At 39.8% G+C, this 22,999-nt stretch overlaps 1 protein-coding gene across 1 annotated transcript in view; it reads left to right on the plus strand.

Moving 5' to 3' along the window:
* Positions 1-22,999, plus strand: part of LOC136718587 (3',5'-cyclic-AMP phosphodiesterase 4C) — a 134,116-nt gene that overhangs the window by 3,709 nt on the left and 107,408 nt on the right. The window contains exons 2-3 of the mRNA XM_066696363.1: positions 4,914-4,988; positions 16,971-17,182. Coding sequence (XP_066552460.1) covers positions 4,947-4,988; positions 16,971-17,182 — 254 coding nt within the window. The 5' untranslated portion in view covers positions 4,914-4,946. The remainder of the gene's footprint in view (positions 1-4,913; positions 4,989-16,970; positions 17,183-22,999) is intronic.

Genomic DNA, 22,999 nt, shown 5'->3' on the forward strand with positions numbered 1-22,999 from the left:
AGCATGTTTCCCTCTTCAATTAAATAACATTTTAACACGATTGCACATTGTTGTACTGTGGACAAATCCAGAGGCTTGCCACATCCGATTCCTTTTTCAACCACAGGAACAATCACAGGGAAGAGAAGGATTCACTCATACTATTGGGTTTCCACCAGGTAACAGGAATGGCAGGGTTTTCCTGTGCTTTCCCCTTGCTGGGATCCCAGCCAATCAACACACTTCGGTCACTTTTATCAAGCATCGATCTCTGTATACTTAATTGCCTGCCATTCCATCTCCTACTATATAAACCACTATATCCTTATCTCATCTCCCTCCGTATAAATAACTTTTGTCCCAGAATCAGTGATTAATACATTTTTTAGATTCTTGCCTAGTCTGCATTTTAAATTGGGACAGGGCTTTCAAGATTTTCAAGAAGTTCTTTTGAGTGTGTTTTAGGCCTATTGTCAACCATTCAAAGAGCAAGTACTAGAATTAAAATCAATAAATATACTTACCTATCCCATTGATGCAGCAGCTGAAGGATACATATCTAAACCTCTATGTGTATATAATGTAAATGAAACCAAACAACTTTTTTGTAGTTCATGCGTCTGGAAAGGGTCAAAGTATATTGGTAGGCATGCCACACTCTCAAGTACTGAAACTTTAATGCATGAGAAGGCATTTACAAGGAGTAAGCCAGCAGCGAGGAGCGTTTAACTGTAAAACCAGATGTGTATAATGTCAGGAAATTAACAATAAGGGAAAAAAAGTGCAGGGTTGTTACTGAAACAGCTGAAACAACATATAAGGAAGAATAATGTTATATGTTCTGTGACCCTGCTGCGCTCTTTCGGCTTATTTTCCCTCTACTCCCAAAATCATTCCACTGAACTGTACTTTGGCTTCATTTGGCCTTTGATGTTTTAAGTAGGTGATAATAGCTCATACAGAGAACAGGAATTGTCAATCTGTGTTTTTTTTTGTCTGTGGGGCTTGTTGAGTTTGTTCTATTTTATCACTTTTCCTCTCTGGTAAGAAGTAAGTGTTTCAGTTCCCTTTCGTTGCCATTATGTCACAATTGGCACTCTCTGGTTTGTCTGCTCTGCTGCTTGCTCTTGTGCAGAAGAGTGATACATCTGCAAGATTATTTTGTATCATAACATATAGCATGTTATTGATTGGACTGATTCTTATAGTAAAAAGGTTGCCTCCTATCAAATGAAATGACAAAAAATAAATATCTTGAATTTCCTCTAGATGGAGTGCTGCACTTATAAATACCCAGGTTGGAGATCATTTCCTTTGCTTATCAGTTATCAATAAACAAATCCCTCTTTATACTCTCAGTTTGAAAGTATTTGCACAGTTGATGCCCAAAGTAGTGTACACATGTGTGGGGGATCAAGCTTGTCTGCAAATGTAGGAGCATTCAAGTTTTGGCCGTTGAATCCTACAGCAATTTACTGCAGATGGACTTTGCAGTTTTTTAGTTTTTTCTTAATTGATCAGAATCAAGAAAACGATGGGCTACATGTTCAATGTTGAAGCCAGGAGAAAGACTTGAAGATTTGAAGTTTTGCATGCATGTCTGGGCTTTGGTGCAGACACTACTCATTTAAGACAAAAGAGTTTGTGGCAATCTAAGGTCGTGCAAAGACCAGTTTTGAGGAAATGGAAAATGCAAATTAAGACCCATGCAACAGATGCAAGCAAAATGCCCTCTGTTTTTGTGTGTACCTGGCTTTGTGAGATTGACAAATGATTAGCAATTAGCATGTTTCATGAGCAACAGACACTCTGAGCTGATTTTGGCTCTAACCCAAAGTGCCCCACACTGTGCCTTTTAATGCACCTACTACTAGGGAGGTACTTGTGCAAACATGCCTCAGAATGCAGAGCACGTCTGGAGCAGCCTTTTGCATAGTTTATGACTGAGGTGTAGAAATGTGTCAGCCAATGAATGGTTAAAGAAGGATAATTAAGGAGGTTAGGGAGGTTAATATTTTATAGAGGTTAATGAGGCATAGTATACAGGCTGCTGTCATCAGATTGATACTCTGCTGAGATAAGGTAGGGGCTCCTAATTTCCACTCAGGTTAGGCTTATGAGTCACGCTCTGTTATGTAGTCAGCTTTACAAATGGCATAATTTAAGCAATGAAACAGCAAACAACATGAAGGTATGAATTGCTCTCTCAACCTAAGGATCGAAAAGGATTACTTTACCAGGCTGAGATCAACCAAAAAGAAAATAAGTATAGAATACAATTTACCTTAGGTTAAAACCACAGCTGGCAGCTGAGGCTGATTCCAAAGCTGCATTTCACCATTTTTCATTAATGTGATGAGCTCTGGATTGAATGAAATTGAGCTTGGTACAGACATAATATGTGGCGGTACATCGTGTAGGCGATGAGTGAGTTTACAGTTTTGACAGGCAGGGCCGGTGCAGTTAAAGAAGTCGCAAATATTATTGGAAAAAGAAACGAAAAAGACTTCAGATCCTAAGTTAAGCTGTAAGGTGTCATTGAAACTGCAATTGTTAAAGGACAAATTAAATGTCTTACTTGAAAAAAGTGCCTAAAATACCTAAATTAAAATAATGTTTCTAGTTATTATCGCAAACATTGATTTATATTTAGTGACTAATAAATTAATAAAGTAATACCATTCAATTGTATGTCTAACAAACTGGACAGTGTAAAGGGCCTTGTTGCTAAGCATGGTCTACAAGTGGACCTGAGAGGATCAGACTGGTGTAGGACTTTTTCCCCTCTTGTTTCCCTGGGTATCAGCCTGATACTGTATTTTTGTTTGTATTTTTTTTTTACATTAATGTGAAGTCAGAATGTTCAAAAGTATTTGCTGCTCTCACTGAGGTGTTGTTCACATTTTCCAATAGATTTATCTTGTGAGCTTTCCTTGTGGGTTTTCCATGCCTATGAGAAACAGTGAGAGCCCTCTTGAACAGCAGTTGGTTCCAGTTCAGTTTTCCATTTGTTCTGCAACCAAATGTAAGCCAGTGTTGGTTGGCCATGCACTTCCATGTTTTTAAACTTAATTGGTGGAAAACGGCACCTACAGACATCCAGTCATCCATCCATTTTCAATAACCGCCTCAACCAGTATAGGGTCACAGGGAGCTTGATTCTGACCTGGTGGCACAGGGCACAAGGCAGAGTACAGCCACTACAGACAGACCACGAAGAGTCAAATGATATCACAAATAATATGAAATCCGGTGCTTCATCCCCAGCACAAATTGCCCAACCACTGGCAGATCATGAAAACCTGCAGCGGATCAACTTGCTGTGCCCCGAGACTTCTTCGTTTCTTATTTATTCGTCCCGCACTTGCGTCTCTATCCAATTCCCAGTGCCGCCACTCTGGAGGATCAATGCTACTTCAGTACGAAAATAGATCATTACAGCGATGTTTAGTGAATCTGTTACTGCTGTCTTGAGTGGAAAGCACTAGACCGTGTAATTCTGTGACACCTGAAGAGGACCCCTTGGTCAATCGAGCCACCCCAATTATCCTCTCCACCAGCTATTGCCACGGAAACAGACCCCATCCAGACACTGTGGCGTTTGTGCGTTTTGTACGACTTGTTCATCTCTAATCTGTACTCCATTGTCATCAGTTGTTCTGTGCAGGTAAAGGAAATGGGAGGGAAACCTCTGAAGTACAGGGGAGGAATAAATCTCAGTCTCTGTGATTTGAAACTAACACCAAAAACTCTGCATTGTTCACCGTCTTTTTTATTTTTTATTCCTGTATAAAGCGTTGGCTAAGGTCGTTACGTTCTCATGATTCACAGAATCCCCCCCCACTCCAGCTGAAACTTTGTACTTTTTCTGTCTTTTCTAGCTGGATACACACCATGAGTAAACGCAGTAAGGCGCTGTAATTAATCATGGCCTAATTAGCTACCAACTGCAAGTGTGAGATTTAGCTAGGCCTCCTTAAATATGCCATTGTTAGTTTGTAATTACTAGACTTAGGGACTCGGGGCTACTTCCAATTAAAAAGGAGTGGGCACGCTGGCTTTGATTCAGGAAATCTCACGAATGACACTTTTTTGTCGGGGGTGGGGGGCGTTCTTCCTCTTCATTCATTGCCTTGGAGTCTCAGAGCTGGAGGAAGAGAATGAAAGTAATTTGAAATCAAAGTTCATTAAACTCCCTCGAGGACCATGTAGTTCCTTTTCTATCTCAGGCACTAATCCTGAAAAGAAAGCATTTTTTAAAATGTTATTATCAGTGATTGGTATATTTTATTATACAGACAGCTCCTTAAGGGGAAATTTAATCAACCTAAATGGACCTTCCATCCCCGTTTTGGACCCCCCACGCTTTAATACAAGTCACACACACTGTCACATTACTCATCTGCAAGGCATCAGGATGAAAACACAGCAAATTGACTTGATCAGTGCCTATTTTCATTTCATTTGTATATGCACTGCATTATGCCTCTCTCCCTCTGAAATAGATTGTACTATAGGTCACAATCAGGGAGATTTTTTAAGGGCATGACTGCCAGGAGGTATTGTGATATTTTGGATAACAGTGCGTTGTCATTATTGTTGGAATTGTATTGGGACGCCCCCTGTACACCGGCATAAGCTAGGAATCTAGAAAGCGAGGAAGGAGAAGACTTGTGATTTTACCAAATCAATTGGCAAGTATTCAGTTTGTAAAGTGTCGCCTGAATCCTTCACCATATGTCTTTAAGTTGTCCCTTTCCATTTTGCAATATTAGGAGATTTGCTTTTGTGTTTCCCCAAATAGTGTGAAAAAATGATACATTAAAAGGCCCCTCTATCTTGCATGTAGCATCACAGATGCCTTAATGGCCAGCTTGGTAGTGATTGTACATTCTGTTCTAAGAGTCATAATACTGACTTATTTTCTTCCACAGCTCTGTGATTGATGCTCAAGGTTTGTGGAGGAGATGAAGAAAAGTCGGAGCTCTGTGTCTTTCCTGCCGGTGGAGGTACAGACTTTTACCTTCCCTTCTGTTCTAATAAATACAAATGAAAACACAACATGTCAATATAAACGGGCGTCTATTTTGATACGCCAAGAACGTGACGAACATAAGCCCCCGCTTTTTATGACCATGAAGTACAATTATTGAACAATGCTCCCAAGCTCCCTTGCTTGGGAGCGGATATGTACAGAACTTGCTTAGTCATAAACTCTTCCTGCCCGGTGCTGATCTGAGCATTTCCTCTCTTTATATCTGACCACTGCAACCCCAAACCCATATCTGTTTTTCTTGACACTGCAATGTATGAGAAGATGGAGTAGTAGCTAACATTTTAAAGATGCCTTGTGAGATTGTTTTCATGCCAGTGCTAGATATGCCAGTGCGGATGCATGCCTCAATTTAAGTGTGACTATCATTTTGCATATTTCATTTACATCTCCCCTTCAGCTATCCTCTCACCGTATAATAGTCATGCAAACTGAAACCAGATACTGTCGTTTCAATGAGTTATTCTAAATGGTTCATAATGTAAGCTTATACACAGGGCTTGTAGCTGAGCCATTGGGTGAGTTTTTTGTTTTTCAGTAAACGGAGAGATGAGGTAATCTTATCTCCCGTGCATGACGCTGGGTGAAGGGGACAAAGCTAGTGTCTGTCCATTGAGAGTTATTAATCCTGTTGATGGCTCTTCTTGGCAAACATTACAAGGGTCTCTCTGATGAACTTCCAACTCAGTGGTATTGAAATAAGGGTGCTTTGCCTAGATAAAAAAGGAGGATTGGACTGATCCTGTCAAATGTACAGTGGCTGAGTGCATGTGGCTGTAAAGAATGCATATTTAGGAAACGGCAGCTGGTAAAGCAACCAAATAGAAAGAAAAGTTCAACCACTAAAATCCGCAGAGTGTTACAGAAACTGACAATCCATCAGCAGATCTTTATAGTGACAGTTGCCCCGATTCCCAGATGGGAAGTCCAAGCATAATGGTGTACCAACAAAAACAGAAGGGAAAAAATCTGACAATTGTAGGGCCCTCCAGATAATACAGCGTGTCACCTCCTGACGCCGAGATGTGGTAATTAAGTAGTTCCCTTGACAAACAGTGCGTCAAAACATCAAAGCTGGTAATAAACTGTCACTGCGCCAACAGTAATCCATGCCTCTCTTCCCTTTGAGCAGCAGGGAGGTTTTTTTCCTTCTTCTTTGTGCTTCATGTCTTTTACAACTGTCAAGGCGAAAAAAAAAAAAAAACATGCATCAAAAAATAAAGCCCCCGAAGATCTTTTTCTCCAGCCTGTCACATTTTACTCTGTGAGGAATTGCTCCCTTAAGGGAAGTACAATCCGTTGACCAGTCTCTGCAGTTAAAGGAGTATTGCCAAGATTGATAAGAGGTAATGGTCTTCTGCTGCTCCTTTTCTTCCTTTTTCATTCTTCAGGATTTCTCAGTATTAGTGATATTAATTCTACAAAGATGCACACAATCTTGATGTATCCCCAAAATAGAAGTGGTGTTTGTACCCAGTATAGACATCCTACTATGAACTGCATCTATTTAATACTTTTTTGTGTGTGATCATATATAGTTTCCATAATTTTGAGGATTGAAATGCTAATTCACATACTTTAATTGACATTTCATTCTCAGTTCCCAGGGGAAGTAAAGAAACAAATGACTTCTTCTCATTGATATTTCTACCAGTGTGTGTAGATATGTATCTTTGTACTCATAAGCTATAGCTATTCCACACTAATGAACAGTAAGTAAGTCATCTGCTTTCTTCACTTGCTGCTCTTCAATGGGGAGTAGAGTTCATTTGGCCAATTAGTTTGTGATTTGGAAAGCAATTGATTGCGGAGGGAGTCAGTACAAATCCATTGCTTCCACAACACGAGCAATTCCCATATCTTTTCAAGCAGTAAAGAGAGAGATAATGAAAGAAAGAAAAGAAAAACAACAATTAAATCCTGTCCCTCGTCTCTTTGAATAGAACAAAACAAGAACGAGGAAAGGAACAAAAAGTCCCCAGCTTGCTCCATTTTCCAAACAGTTTGTGATGGTCAGAGAGTAGTTTCTGGCCATGCGACTATAGATATGCTTCTGGAAAATTCCCCCAGCACTGCTGTAATTGTATGGCTCAGAGAGAACGTGGATACACGCAGAAAGTGAGAAGGCTTGGTAAAAGTTTAATGGACTGTAATTAAGTTTTCTCTTGATTTTTATGAGTCATTGTCTCCTATTTATAATTTATGAGCACCCTTCCCTCACTCGTGCCTTTTGATTTATTGTATTTGCTGGTTGATGGAGTCAATTAATCCTCCACTGACATTCTGTGCAGATCCCCGCTGCTCTGGTGCAGCAGTCTTAACCTGTATTTACAGTTTTTTTTCTCCTCTCAGAGTTTTGGTATCGTGTTTAGGATCTCGGCCTCATGCCTTCCACTTACATTGATAGCTCACATTTGAAAAACTACCAAAAACAACACTGTCCTTTAACATTGTGTTTCTGATATAACAGACTGATGGCAGGTCTAAAGCAGGTTTATATCTTAATACTGGTCGATTGTTTCGATGGACCCGCTTGCAGCCAGTGTGGTTAAATCTTTTTTCTGCCGACCCTCACAAACTACTAAACACCTACATATTATCTGCAAAGATAATTATGTTATAGATGTAAAAAAGAAGGAGACCGAAAAAGACAATCTGTTTGGTGTAAAATGTAGGACCCCTGGCAGACATGTTGAAGTTCGTTTGCTCTCATTTTGATGTCTGCCAGAACAGAGTTGTCAAAGTCACAGTGCATGATCAGCAGAACTGCCATTCAGAAAGGGATACTTTTGTTACACTGGGTCTAAAAAAGCAGTGAAGGAATCTTTTCACCAAATGGACTGTGCACCAGTGATGGCATACAAAAAGTTATGTGTGAGAAAAAAAGAAAACATAGTTGCAAATCAACTCTTAACTATTTGGATGTGTCACCGCACATTTAAATTGCCAGCAGAACTCTGTCTGTTACAGCAGCTGGCATGGAAGAGCAGAATGTAATGCTCATTCTCCAAGTTGAAAGATTAAATAAATTAATATTTAAACAAAGCAATCAATCAATAAGCAGACGCATAAATCTAAATCTGTTTGCTTTTTGCTTTTTTTAACCAAGGTACCATGCATTGGGTTTCCATGAAGTAAATTAACTGGGCAAAGCTATAATACTGATGATGCATTTTGATGCATTTATAGTACCTTCATTTGGACAGAACTGGGTTTAAACCACAACCTCTCTGTGGGGTCTCCTCGCTGTAACTTTGGTGTTCTCCCAACGACTGCTGTCTGTGCTACTACTGCGTCATATACTGTAGTAACCTTGTAGTGTATTCGTTATATGCAAGCAGGATTTTGCAAGAGTTTGGAGCCAGCAAATTATTAATTGTCTTGATTAATAGATAATTTGTTCCATTATGTAATTAAGCAGCCGGTAATGGCAGAGACTTGACTGTCCCTAGAAAATGAAATTACTTGCCTCCTGCTGCAGTTTCCATTACAAGATGAGAATCATTCCAGAATATCCACTGTAAGCACTAGACAGACTGGAAAACGGGAGACAGACATGTTTGCTGAGTATAAAGAATCTTTTTTAATATGGGCATGTTGGCAACTGAAAATGTAATCTTTTTGGACGCTATTTACTGGATTTCCAGATTTGTTTCCCCCTCGGCAATCACCTATCTGTATTACTGAAACCAATGCATACATAAGTTATTACATTAAATGATGCATCATATATTGCTAATTGTTAACCTTTGATTACGCACTCAAATAAATTTGTAACAACAAGAATGTCCTTGGCACTACATTTCCCATTACCTGCTTTCTTGGCTGCTATTAATCTTTTGTGTGTAAAGGTGACTAAATGTATGTGTCTTATCAACAAGTTTAAATTTGGTGGCAATTTACTCAAAGTCCAGACTTTTACTTAAGCGTGCTTGATTAAGTATTTATCATAGGTTTGTGAGTGCTGCACGCTTCATAAATCCCCTCAGGGCTGAAAACATCTGTAATCTGTCATAAACCAACAAAAACAACAGACAAATAAAATTATAACATCTAAATTAATCGAGCTTGCTGTTGTGTTAGTCAGGCCCGGTGTCAGATTGTGTTTGAAGAAATAATTGGCAGGCTTAACAGCTCCTGTGTGGAGTGCAGATGGTTGCCCTGTGGTTGTGCCTGTGATTATACTAGCATGTTTTAATTTGTAGCGTCTTCCTATTACTGCTTCCTTGGCGATAAGACTGTTCTAATCAGGCCATGGGCTGAAGAGTGGCCACATGGAGTGGGCATGATTAAATGCAAGGGCTAAGTAGAGACTTTCTGCGTGACTCATAACTGATAGGATTTATAAGAGGAGCTCAGACAGACCTTTTTATTTTTCTTTCTTTATCTTTTTCTCTTTCGAAATGAGCCCAGGAAGCTGTTTGGGCGGGTGGTTACACTGTGAGAAGCAAGTGGGTGCCAGCTGAGATGTTAACAGTAGGGTATTGCCCACTGATTTCACAGAAAGTTTAAGAACCAAATTGTTATTTTTGGGAAGGCTAAGTGGGGAGCATAAAACATTGGCCATAAATGCTAACATAATTCAAGCCCTCGCAGGACAAATTCAGCCTGCTGCAAAAGACGCTGACGCTAGTAGAATACTGAACACAGCTCATACCTGGCTGTGTCACTTCCTAGCAGGAAGTGGGAGTATCCAGGGATTGCACATAATGTGTTTAAGGGTTACTCAGCCTGTGGAATGGACGGCAAACACTTTTTATCACATGGTGCAGCGTGTTTTTGTGAAAAATAACATTTATTTTGTTTTAATTATTATTCAATTTCTTAGCAGACACCCTTATCCAGGGTGACTTATAATTGTTACAATATATCACATTATTTACAGCTGGGCATTTACTGGAGCAATCTAGGTAAAGTACCTTGCTCAAGTCTAACCTAATAACAAAGACTTCGATATTGTCATCATAAATCAATTGGGAACAATTGTAAGTCACCCTGGATAAGGGTGTCTGCTAAGAAATTGGGTAATAATAATAACAAGGAACGGAAAATCAAATGCAAGTCTAAAGATCATATAAACCGAGATAATTGTTTTCCATACAAAAAAAAGGGCAATTTGAAAGAATTTATCAATGTAAACATCGTGGGGGTTTGGAGCCCTGTAGTATGGACCTGTGTCTGCGTTAGAGGTCACAAGTCTGCGTTCTGTGATGCTTTGCTGCTTAATCACTAATTTATACAATAGACAAACTGAAGTTGACCTAACTAGCAAGCAGTGGGTGTGCAGTTGGGTTTCCTTCTGGGGTCAGAGTGCAAGTGGAACAGAGTGTAAACTGTACCAGGGGAACGTACTTAACAATCGTGCCATATTGTTGCTTTTGTTTTAATCAGTGCTCCTCCCCGTGCATCCTTGTGTTGCCTTCGCCTTGCGTTGTTTGGAATTTCCAAGCCGTGGGAAGTTTATGTAAGCTAAGAGAGAGAATCTGACTCACTGGCAGTGTGAATGGCTTTTGTCTGACTGTATTGTGACTAACACTGTTTGACACGCTAGGCAACAGGGTGTACAAGTATCGATTCAGCTCCCCAAACAGCATTTGTCAAGGACAGGCGGATTGTGTCTTAAATGGCCTAAATTGGGATGTAATAGTCATGTAAATGATGAAGCACTTGACCAGAAGTCTACATTGATCGTACCACTCCACCTCACGGCAGACCTATTGCAGGCATTCTAGCACGAGCTGCTGCAAGCTGCTTAAAGTTTCACAGTCCCATTTTATGCTATAATCACAGTCTACTTTCTTTGTTAAAATATTGCCCTGCATTTGTGTTTATTATTTAAGTTAAAGTCCAAATTGCCACAGTAATCCCAGCCCAGATTAAAATTTTATCTTTATTTTTTTAACAATTATGGTCCTAATGGGACCTGATTTTGTCTCCACTACCAAGATTTGCTAAATCCGTGGCCAGTGCTCTTTCAGTAGAATCACACCACTATCTCATCCATCACTGACTAATTTTCAGAATTTCAGTACTTCGTTCACCTCACTTCACCTTCCTCATTAATGCAAGGGCTTTGTTTGCTTGGCATTGCACATTTGGCTTCACCATGGTTCAACATGCAGGCCTACAGTAAGTAAATGATCACAGACAGTACAGCCTAATGCTTGGCACTTGCCTAGATCCCTTTTAAAACTGGTTTATTAATTCACTGTGTGGTAAATGTCATTTTCACGAGTCCCATTGGCCTTTAACTTTAATTACAATTTCCTTGAAGTCTGAGATATCATATTCTTTTAATCATTTTTTGGCTCCCTTTTTCTTACCTGGCTTAAATTCCTTTCATTTACTTCAAGTCAGTGTATATATATTAATCTTGGAAATAAAAGTGATTTCTTCAACATCCTGTTTTGTGTAGCTGTGCACCTGCAGTGCCACACATTCCTCTGCACATTCTTATCTATCTTAGATGTCGGGTCATTGCAGTTTCCCCGCTGAATGTCCAAAGAATGTCAATTAAGACTGATCTATTTTCATTTGGAATCCCCAGTGCATTAGTTTGGAATCTTCTGATGAATGCTTTGGAAATGCATTGATTGCACTTCAAGGATGATTAATGTAGTTTTATGCTGAAGTTCGGGAGGAGGACAACCCCAATCTACATCTATTGGGGTTGTCCGTACTCCTGAAATAATAATATTAATAAATAATTGCAATGCAGCCACGGCCTTATAACTTATCCAAAGGACAGAGCAAAAAGATGCTTAGCAAATTGATCAAGCTAAGACACAGCCCACTAAATAGTCCTTAACTTTTACCACTGGACTAACTAGCCTTCAAATTGCCTTTAATGATCTGTTATATACTTTGAAATGTTTAAATGACTAACTTTCCCCTCAGTTCTTGCTTTAATAGTGTTTTACTTCATGGTAATCCCTTCTATTTAGGCTAATGCTTCTAATCACAGCCTTCCGTAAACAAACAAACAGCTGAAACTGCTTTTTCAATTCCACTACTTGCTGCATTTCTTCTTCAGAGAATTCCTTTGAACATCCTCATAAAGTGCTGCTTACAGGACGCCAAAACAGGATGTTTGTAAGACTCTGGAAGCAACCCTCAGGTCTGTTCCTCTGATTCCCTAGTGGTAATGATCCCTGGTTTAGTTTAATCTCCATTCCTTGGTTGACTATTGACCCTCGGCTATGTGGATTAAAATGATCCAAACAATGGCAAAAATGTGGATATGGCATTTCACTGGTTCTATAATCCTTTAAGAAAAATTATTGCAGTGAAATCCAGGCAGAAAGTTAGAATAATACCATTCTGAAGATGAAATACTAAGGTTTTCCAACCTGAAATCCATTAAAAAAATACAAATAAATTATAGCTTGGGCAAGCCTGCTTCCATAGTCACATTTTCTGAATTAATGGTTCTAAATTTATCGTCTTGTATCGTGTCCAAACACAAGTTTTACCAAATCCAAACTAGGAAGACATACAATTCTGTGTCCTGTTATCATTTCCAGGCTTTAATTAAAAACCCCACTCAACCAAAGAATGACAACATTAAAACTGATGTTACAGTTCACAGGGAGGTCTCTTGTCTTTAACAGTATTTTGAACCAGCTTCAGTGGAAATATTCTGTAGAAGGCTTTTCATTCTTCCCTGTCAAGATGACTGTCCTGCAGCACACTGGCCTAGTCTAGTACAAACTCTATTGTAATAGCTGGGTTTATATCACCTCCACAGTCGTGACTTTGTCACACATCGCACACATTCCTCAATAAAGCAAAAGCAAGGTTATTTCTCATCCATAAAATAGCCTTAAGATTTCATTTTATCTGGAGTAGCTATTGTACTTGGATCTCTTGAGATGTCAAAAACCTGTTGACTTTTTCACATCACTCCAGAAGAATTTTATGCTGAAACACGCATCTAAAAACCCTACAAATGTTGGAATCTGCAAGGCAATGCGTAAAGCTCTCCTTAGGAGTCATTCTCTCCTACATTAGGAGGCTCACGAATATTTTATACTATCTTCAAGTATATAACTAATGTACTATGAGTAATATACCTTTGCTAATCAGTTTCTCTTCTTATAACAAAAAATGCATTGAACGCATTGCCTGAACTATACAGCGGAACTGTGTCATGTCTTTTGCCCATGCAAATGAAAGGATACTTTTATAAATCACCACTGAAGGGACTTGCTAATTAATTGTAAACTGAGTTGTATCCAACAGATGAACCTATGTTACAAGCCATAGTACGTCAAGGGGTTGCCATTTTTCATTAACACAGAAGACGACACTGGATAATCCAAGCTACCATTGCCTGAGAAATCCTAAGATTTGCTCTGATAACGTCCAAACTTGGCTGGCTTTCTTACTCTGCTTGCATGAGAGAATGAAACCAGATGAGGGAGTGCTGTTATATTTAATTATTTCCTATGGAGCTGTATAGGCACTTAGATTAAGTAACCCTGTAAGGTAGAAGCCTTCAATTTGTTCACAAAACTTTCAAATGAAGTTACTTGCCCGGAATATGTAATACATATTTTTTTAAAGAAAGAAAGAAGAGACATTTGAAATGAATGTGAATGTTCGTCAGAGAGATTGACTAGCTGTTTAAATTACCCATGTTAAATTAATGCGCCTTTCACCTTTTGCCAGTTTAATGTCTGGAGGGGACGTTTTTGAAAGGGCAGTCTTTGATTGTTGTTAATTTTACTTATACTAGGAGCTTGGCAGGTGTTTCAAGCAAAATTTAATTACCAAAAAAAAAGAAAAAACTGGGAAAAAGAAAAATGATAGCTACATGTGCTTTCTTCTGACCTTTCTGGTAACATTACTGCTCTCTGGTACAAGTTAACCACAGGCATCTATCTACTACTGGCATTAGGCCCAAAATTGAACACAAAATGACTATGGCTCGGGTCGCTGGTTTATGACTCTTTTATTCAATTTAAACTGTTCTGCTGACATCCTGCTCTGGAACTGTAACTTCAAAACATAGGCCTGACTACAGCAGATAAAAAATCTTCCTTTTTCCATTTCTTCTTTTTGATTGCAATCTGGCAGTGATGACTGGGAGATTGCCACCTACATGTAACCTTTTTCTGTCTCTCTGTGTTATGGGATATTTGGGGCTTGGTACGAAGTTAGTCACCTAGATACCTCTTATACCTTCTTCTCTCTCCCATTCGAATTCCCTGTGTGGTGTTCAGAGACTTCTTGGCTTGTCAACACTACCCCTAACCTGATTTAGTCATGGGTGTTCACTGCAGTCAAACAATCCACCTCGGGGACCATTCACAACCCCAGAAACGGAGCGTGAATGTTACATCAGGTGTCGTGGAGCACAGAAGCACGGCATGGCCAAGTTCGTGTCATTGCTGAGGCAGAGCTGCGCCCATTAAAAACACAGACTTCTGCAGAGGTGTCGTGTCACGGCCTTGTGCTTCAGATGCGCTTAAAAGCCCTTATTAGCAATTGCAGTTGACTTCTGGAGTTGACCTTGAAGATTAAAAAAAAGTATACGTTCAAACCATATACACCCCCCTCTCACACGCACACACAAATATATTGGGTTTTTCAACTTGGAGTAAGAATTGGCATATATATAAAATGAAGTCTCCAAAGCTGTTGAGAGTCATATTGGAAAAATGTCAAACACAATGGGAAACAGAATGGGAGAGAAGGATCTGTGGCCAATAGCATTAACAAACCCCTTTGGCTTTTCCCCCTGTTCTTTCCTCCAGTTTAAGGCTGAGTACTCTTTAATGGGAAAGTCAATTTTGAATATATTCAATACTGAAGGCATTTTATACAGCTGTCCCTTGAAGATAAATAGACTCTACTTAGATCAGCTGTGATTCATCGAGTCCATCATTATGGTCACACTGAACCCAGAAATTATGCAATTACAAATTCAAGAACATTTAACTGTTTTTAATGGGAGAAACGATTTAAGAGGCTTTTGCCATTTGGTACAAGAATTTATGCACCACAGTAACTGTCTCCTTGTGAAAGCAGCACTGTATTATGCTATTCTGTAAGTTTTATTATGGCATTACACTGGCTATGTTTACCTTGCTGTTTCTGTATTGTTTTTAAATAAACTATTAATTTATTTATTGGTGAATTGAGCATTTCTGGCACAACTATGGGTGGTTTTATTCTCTTTGAAAACAATGTAGAAAAGTACAGCATTTTACATTGCCATGGGTTGCTGCTGCCGTTCATTTTTCTTTTTGGTGTTTACATCTTCATTCTTTGTTTTGGGAAATATTTGTAAGGATTGTAAATCTTGGGGGATGTCCAGTAAAACAACTGCAGCAACATGAGGTGATGGTGTAGCATCCTATGTGCCTTTGAGCTTTATTTTACTAAAGCAGAGAAAAGCTTTTGTGCAGAAAATGCCCTGAGTTGACATCCAATGACCGGGCGACAGAGGTGTCCGTTTCTCCTCAGTCTTCTCGCTAAACTAAACCGGCTCTGCAGGTAGGTTGCCCTCTGGCCATCGATCAGAGTGGATTGAAGGCCTCCCATGGGATGATTGTGGGGAGCACGTGAGGGCCTGGTCTTGATGGGAGGATTGAATGAACCCACTGTACTGCTTGTGTCCTGGGGTGGGGAATCTCAACGCATTAAGTGACAAGGATCAACCACTCAGGGGTGCAAGGATGAAGGAGAGCAGATCAATACCTAATCTTCAGTCTCTCTAACTCCTGACGAATCGAAGAGACAGAAGCAAATGGAGCCAGTTTTTAGTAATTTTTTTTGTGAAAAGGAAAGGAAGGGAAGAAAAATTAAGTGTCACTTAGGCTAAAGCTGGCTGCCCACGTAATTCTGCCATTTCTGTTGTGCCCTGGCATGTCCCCAATATGGAAAGGATTGACACTTTAGTAAGGGATGGGGAGGCCGGTTACAACAAATGTTAATCATGCATAGTTGGCATCATGTTCTGTAGACATCACTGAAAAGGCCTTGTTTTGGAAAGGAGGGAAGAGAAGAGTTTGTTGCAGTACACCATACTGCCTCTGGATTTACTGTTTAATACGCAATCCTCTTTTGTAAAAGTTTTGTGCTAGGCCCACAATCGAGGTTTTTAAACTCCCTTTCCCTGCATCGAAATTGCAGAATAATTATATCCACTGCAAGACTACACTCTACTTTACTCAATTAATAAAGTCTTCATTTACAGAAGAACCCCTTTGCTTCCTGTGGCTTTTCTCAGACTAATTTCCTCTGCTCTTGCCTTTTTCTTAGTACCCACTGTATTTCCAAGCTGCTTTGGTATCAGTCACTAAGCTGTATTCATATTTTAGAAGTTATGTCGGGGGTGGGGAGGCCTTCAGGCACCTTTTAAAATGAGAAGTGATTTCCAGATATTTTAATTTTTAATGCAGGAAAGGAGTAATTTTATTATTATTGCCTTTCACTGCAATAATATTGGAATGTTTAAGACAATATTTAATATTGGTCGCCTTAATGACAGGCACATTCAAGACCCTTGGGGAGTTCGCAAACTTCAAGGTGAAAGGCATGTCAGTGCAAGCTCTGTCTGAAGCATGTGCTATAGCAATATACCCGTTGCACTTTAATATCTCCTGTAAAGTTTTCTGACCCCTATGCTTCACACTTCAGTAAGTGTGGAATGATTTTCATAAGGACCTTCAGCTACCTTGTGTTATGTCTGCCAGACAGATAAATCTCCAGTCAAATCTAAAGTTGAGAAGTGTTAAGATTCTTGTTAGCTGTCATCGCAGAGTAATCCAAGTTACACATGAAGCAATTATGGCAGGTGGCTAGGGCTGTGGGACTCCTGTGCAAAAAAAAGCTAGGACTAAGAAGGGGGGTGGGTTGCTGTGAAGTGGTGCAGCTTCCTACCTCAGAACCTCCATAGGTATACTAAAATATTCTGATCTTTGTTTTCCAGAGACTCTGGGAAAAGGATGACCAGTCCGCCATGCTGGAACCGATGCCCCTTCCATCCATGGTCCGTAGGAGGTTTTCAGGCACTCTGCAGCTTCCCCCCTTGGCACGCCGCCACTCGACCCAAGATGCTCGGAAAGTGCTCGATCTGGATGCCCACTCCAAGCCTTCTCAGTTTGGAACACGAAGCATGGACATAATCCTGTCTGAAAGCAGGTAAGAGTTTCCCTATGTCTCCTGTAAGGCGCTCGCACAGGTTGCAGTGGGAATGTCCTTTTGCTTTTAAGCTCTGGTTTCAGATCCACAGGCTGTTTTTTATTTTTCCAGTTGGATATCGTTGACTATCACAGAAGTCCACCAACTTGGCTCTTCTAGACCATGCCATTGCAGGGCTCCTATCCAGTCAATGCTATAATGACTTAATTAACTTGGCTAGTGAACGTCTGTTAGATAATTAAGGATTTTCTAGAACAAAGACAAAATGTAATGAATTGGAGTGGGATGACAAAAGCCAGAGTTGGTTACCTTTTGACTATCATATTATAGCCAGTCAGAAATGCACACAGGGAAGGATTTATTTCAAGGAGACCTGGTTCTGAGAATAAGCTTTTGATGGGCAATTTTTATGCCTTTTCTCTATATTAGATGTTTATGCTTCTATGCTTGAGCGTGTGTGTGTTTGTGTGCATTCCATATTTTCCTATACCATTCAATTTGATTTATCTGATTACAATAGAAGCTTGGGTACTGCACAGAAAGTGATAGAAGTAATATTGTAAGGTAGTGTTAGTGGAAGTTAGAGCATCAGTTTTGTCTTTCCTCCTTCGGATGAGCTGTGAAGATGCCATAATTTAACATAAAAAAGCCTGTCCTTCTACATTTCCAATGAGACGCACATTTTCCTCTAAAAAAATAATCTTATTTCCTGTAGAAAGCATCCTGATTGCAACTTGATGAGTTATTGGACACATTGTAATGTTCTGTGCCTCTTAGAGGAAATCAATTCCCAGTGAAAATCTCCATCAACCAGGCCTTACTCTGGACAGCCTGGTACCCAACTGTATTGGATGCAAAAGACTTTTGGAGACTTACTTTGCACTGCTTGTCATGGTTATTTAAAGATAAAAAATGGTATGTAGCATCATGGTGTGAGGAGGCTGTTAAGTGCCCCAGAATGTGACAATGTGGGATCCTGCTTGTCATTTCTAATCTTAGCAGAATGAAGAAAATATGCAACCGAAAAACAAATGGAGGTCTACCTCAAGGCCGATGTCTCGCACCATGGGTACTGTTCCTAGGCCATGCCATGCCAACTGACTACAGACACACGATGAGGGCACTGTGACATACACAACACATAGCGGGAGCGGTGGAGGGGGAATCTCAGATTTCAGTTTAAGCCTGAAAACATTAGAAAAGAAGACTAGAAACGTGAAACATTCTCATGATCTGCAACCATTGAAATTACATGAGACAGCAAGCACACTTGAGTCAGTGTCTCATCGGACTGTGTAGATATCTAATTTGCACTTGATTATTTTAGTTCCAAAATGGGTGCTTTCCCTCTTGGTTGGTAGTTGTTCTGAGCAATTTAGAATTCAGTTAATCTATCCAGAATATCATGCAGAAAAGACAAATAGTGCTTATATAAACTGTATAAAACATGTTGCCAATTCGTTTTTTTTTTTTAATTGAATGTTACCTTTATGCCTTTATGACTTGTCACATAAGCTGGTGTTAAATACTTTTTTACATTTTAGTCTCCTCATTACTTTTTTCCTCCATGCCATTACTCCGGCACATTTATTTCATTATTTTACATATTTTAAAATATTGGTTAAGTGCTTAAATATGACTAGATGTGTAATCTGTGAATATATTGAATTGTACAGTCTGTTTAACAAAAGGTTTTAATGTAAAGTACCTCTTAAAGCGGCAGACGAATTAACGGCGTTTTTAACATTCAACATTTTAGCTGTTAATTATTACGATGAATGCATACACACAAGCTGGTTCACAACGACTTGTCACTCTGCTCTGTCAGGGTAAGGAGGAAACTGCACTGAAATAACACAGTGGCCAGCGATATTTACCTACAAGAGATTGTGCAATATCTCACTTATTAGGGACTGAAATAAAAGGCACAGTCTGCTCGGACATGAGCCGCCACTCTTAACTGAATGTAAATATTTTTCCAGATAAGCCCTTCACACATGAAGGTGACTAGTTTAATCATTCTAACAGTATGCCAAATATAGCATTTCCAGACGTCATTATTGTAATGTACTTGCATTATTTCAATGTTATTATTATTATTATAATTATTAATAATAATGATATTGTTGTTGTTATTATAATGATGATTATGGAGATTATTTTAGTTGTAGTAGAAGTAGAAGTAGAAGCTTTAAAGGCTGGGAAAAAACTTGAATCCTTTTTATCATGCCCATTGCCTATTAGTAAAAGATATCATACATAGATGGGGGTCATGTCTCTATGGGAGCTATTTTAAATTAATGTTAAAGTCCTGCAATCATGACCAAAAGCTTGTCTAAACTGGAGACGTGTTTCAAAGACACTTGCTATTGTGCGTTCCCGTGTGCCATCGTGTGTTTATATGTTTTATGTATTATTAAAGACATCTCAATCCAGCCCCTAGCAACCCTGCTGCTCAGTGCACTCTGATTCCCCGATCGTGGAGCGCAGATGATGTAATGTCAATACTGGAGTCTGTTTCCTGCTATATAACCGGCGCTGCAGCTCGGAGCGCCTCTCAGTAGCGCACACCCGCTCGGGACGCACAGGTGCTACAGTGCGCTGCTCTCCGGACCCCCACTCCTGTGCTACGCGTTTATCTCTCCCAGAAAGTTGCAATTGCCAAGGAACAGACAACATGCATGAAATCTACTGAGCACAAAGCATGGAAATGAAGTCGTTCTTCTGAAAAGGGGGGGGGGGGAGAAGTAACCCATATCTCCGACAGTGACCGCAAGATGCCTCTCGGACTTTGTGTTCCCGTTGTGCAAGGTTTATGCGCAAGAATGCTGTAATCCGTCGTCTTTCACAAATCAAGCTTTCAGCCGGTGCTTTTCCCAGCCGACACCGGTGACGGTGAAAGTTTCTCGGCGGCTGTGCGTCTGACAAGCGCGGAAGAGCCCGCATTGACGGTTTCAGCACCGCGCCTCCTGGACAGAGCCCGCTCCCCATGCGAGTATAGTCTCTTTTCTTGTTTTGTTAAAGCACATATTATACTCTAAAAGTTCAAATAATTGTAAATAATTTGATTCTGTGGAAACTGTAGCAATATTTAGTTGATTTAACACAATATCTTACTTTATTTTACTTGACAAAAATGGGAGTACTCTGTCGTGCCAATTTCCCAAAGTCCACGTAGTGTTCGTCTGAAAGCCAGCTGAATACTGAGAGATACTTCCAAGTCAAGGAAACAAACGCCCAGAGGGATGGAGTGCACAACTTTGAGCAGAGAGGGTGCCGGCCTGGCCAAGCCGCCCAAGCATCTGTGGAGGCAGCCCCGGACTCACATCCGCATCAAGCAGCGCTTCCACTCGGACACCGAGCGCTACCTGTACTGCAAAACCGTGGAGAACCACCGACCCGGGCTCAAAAAGCCGCGCATGTCATGGCCTACGTCATTTCATAAACGGTAAAGTTGTGTATATATATATATGTACAATTAATTTTGCTTTTTTATTCTTCCATTTTCTTTCATTAATTAACTCGAAGCTGCCGAAGCACTTATTCTCATATTTGTCGCGCAAGTGTGTATCCAGTAGTGGCACTTCCACAACCCCCCCCGCCCACCATGAACAGCCCCAGTCTTGCTATTAAGGCACTGTGGGTTAATTGGCATCTCAGACGGACTACATATGCCCTGTTTTGATAATGCTTTTAATTGATGTATTTAATTAAAGCAAATTGAGACCACTCATGTGGAAGGAGAAATGTGTCTCTTGTGTGGGTGAAAGCAGATTTTTAAAGCAAAGATGCTTGTCTCTCTGGCTCAGTGTGAAACGGAAAACAGTTATTGTGGGGTTTAATTTATTTAATCATATACCCTTCAGTGCCAGTGTTGTACGTTTTGTACTTTGGTCGGGTTTTCGCTCCTCTAGTATAGAAGGTAGTGTGCTAGGATAAAATATCTCCTAAGAGTCTGTGCACACACACAATTTGTTTTTATTTGCATGGGGAATACAATGTATAAAACCTATTCATAACAACAAGTTCTATCCCTTCACTTTCCAGTTCTCCTTTCTACACAGGTTCTTTGTCATGGGCTCGCTATTCTCCGTTTTAGTCTGTTTAAATTCATAATCAGAAATTATCATGACCATGAAGATTGTGCCTCTGACTAATTGCCCCTCATTTGGGTTGGCAGATAGATGATTTCTCATGACATTTGATTAAATGCACTGCAGGCATATGGCTGGCGTTTGAAACTCATTTTCCAGGTTTCTTCTGCGGGTCATGTGGAATCAGATTGACACAATTACCGAGATATGACAGATATTTTAGCTGCATCAAAATTAGTTTCATATTGGTCTAATGGCTTCTATCAGGGAGGAATTTCAGAATAATTTGGCACAGGCTGCATTACACATATCAGTAGCTCCTAACTAAATGAAACTGTAGAAGCACTGTAGTTAGCATTCACTCTTCATCAGTGGTGTACCGGACTTTTAACATTTGTACTGCCTTAGAGAGTTGTAGTTGTAGTTAAGTTGAGAGGTTCAATGCTATTACAGTGTATACAACAACAACAGCTAAACAGATTTGCATTGCTAGGAGACCTCTTTCACCATTGCTCATTTACCATGGACAATATACAAAGAACCATATTTCTTTACCCCAGTAGATAGGGCTTGTGTGTTTGTGTTTAGCAGCAGCAGATGCATTGTGAATGAGATCTAGTTGTGTGTGATGGACATCCATTCTGCCTCAGATGCTGGAGACAAAGGACGCAATCACCTGCAAACACAAAACAGAGAGCACTGTGGAAATATCAAATCTTTCTGAGCCAGGACTCTTGGCAATTGAGATTTAAATGTGTTTGGAAGCCATCACAAACTTACTTTGAATTCTCAATTAAGAACAGTAGGTTTCCTCTGGATCAGCCTCCTTCTGCTTACTGCAGCACTCACACTGTGCATATTGCTGCACACAACATGAATGCAAATCTTTTTTAAAACAATGCTGCTCCGGTCTTATCGCAAGGTCTGTGTTTTTAAATTCCCAGGTTGTGTTTGACAACTCCTTCAACCTCAAAGAAAATAACACTTTCAGATAGGCACAAAATGATCAGCAATACAGGCACGGAAGATACACATTACTTCCTTAAGTGGATTGAAATTACATTATTCAAGCTGATCTGACAAATATGAGACTAGGCTTTGCAATTAGTTAAGTCACATTTCTCCCCCTTCTATCTAGTATGGTAGAAATAGGATTTTAAAAGAACCATGTTATTCTAGGACCAAGGACAGTGAGTAGAGTTTGGGTGAATTCTTTTAATTATTAGTAGAGCTTGTCTACAGTCACAGAAGGGTGACTCCCCCCCAAGAAATTAACTTGCACAACAGGTTTAATAACCTTCTCTTGATCTTAACCTTTCTACTGTTCCTGTGTTTGTGCCCTGGAAATAAAAATGGTATTAGACTGCTTGTTGAAGGGACACTTAGCGGACTGAAGTGTATCAAGGTAATGGCTGGTTGATTTTGAGAGCAGACATCACTTAGCCTTGCTTCTGAATAAAGAGTCATTGGGCAGATTAAAGACGCTAACCAATTTCAAATAAAAAGACCACTCTATATTTATTGCAGTTTAATTCAATTATAGAGACACACACTCCCCCAAAAGCTACAAGATAGATACCCCAATAGACACAACAACAGGGCATACTAAACACTTCAATAGGAGTGTGTGAATACTTTTGACACTGGCTTTACAATGCATTTGGATTACAAACACATAGGAAAATGTGTGATATTGTGCCGGATTAAATCAAAACTTTGACAC

Source organism: Amia ocellicauda, chromosome 22, assembly GCF_036373705.1.
Source record: "Amia ocellicauda isolate fAmiCal2 chromosome 22, fAmiCal2.hap1, whole genome shotgun sequence".
NCBI lineage: Eukaryota > Metazoa > Chordata > Actinopteri > Amiiformes > Amiidae > Amia > Amia ocellicauda.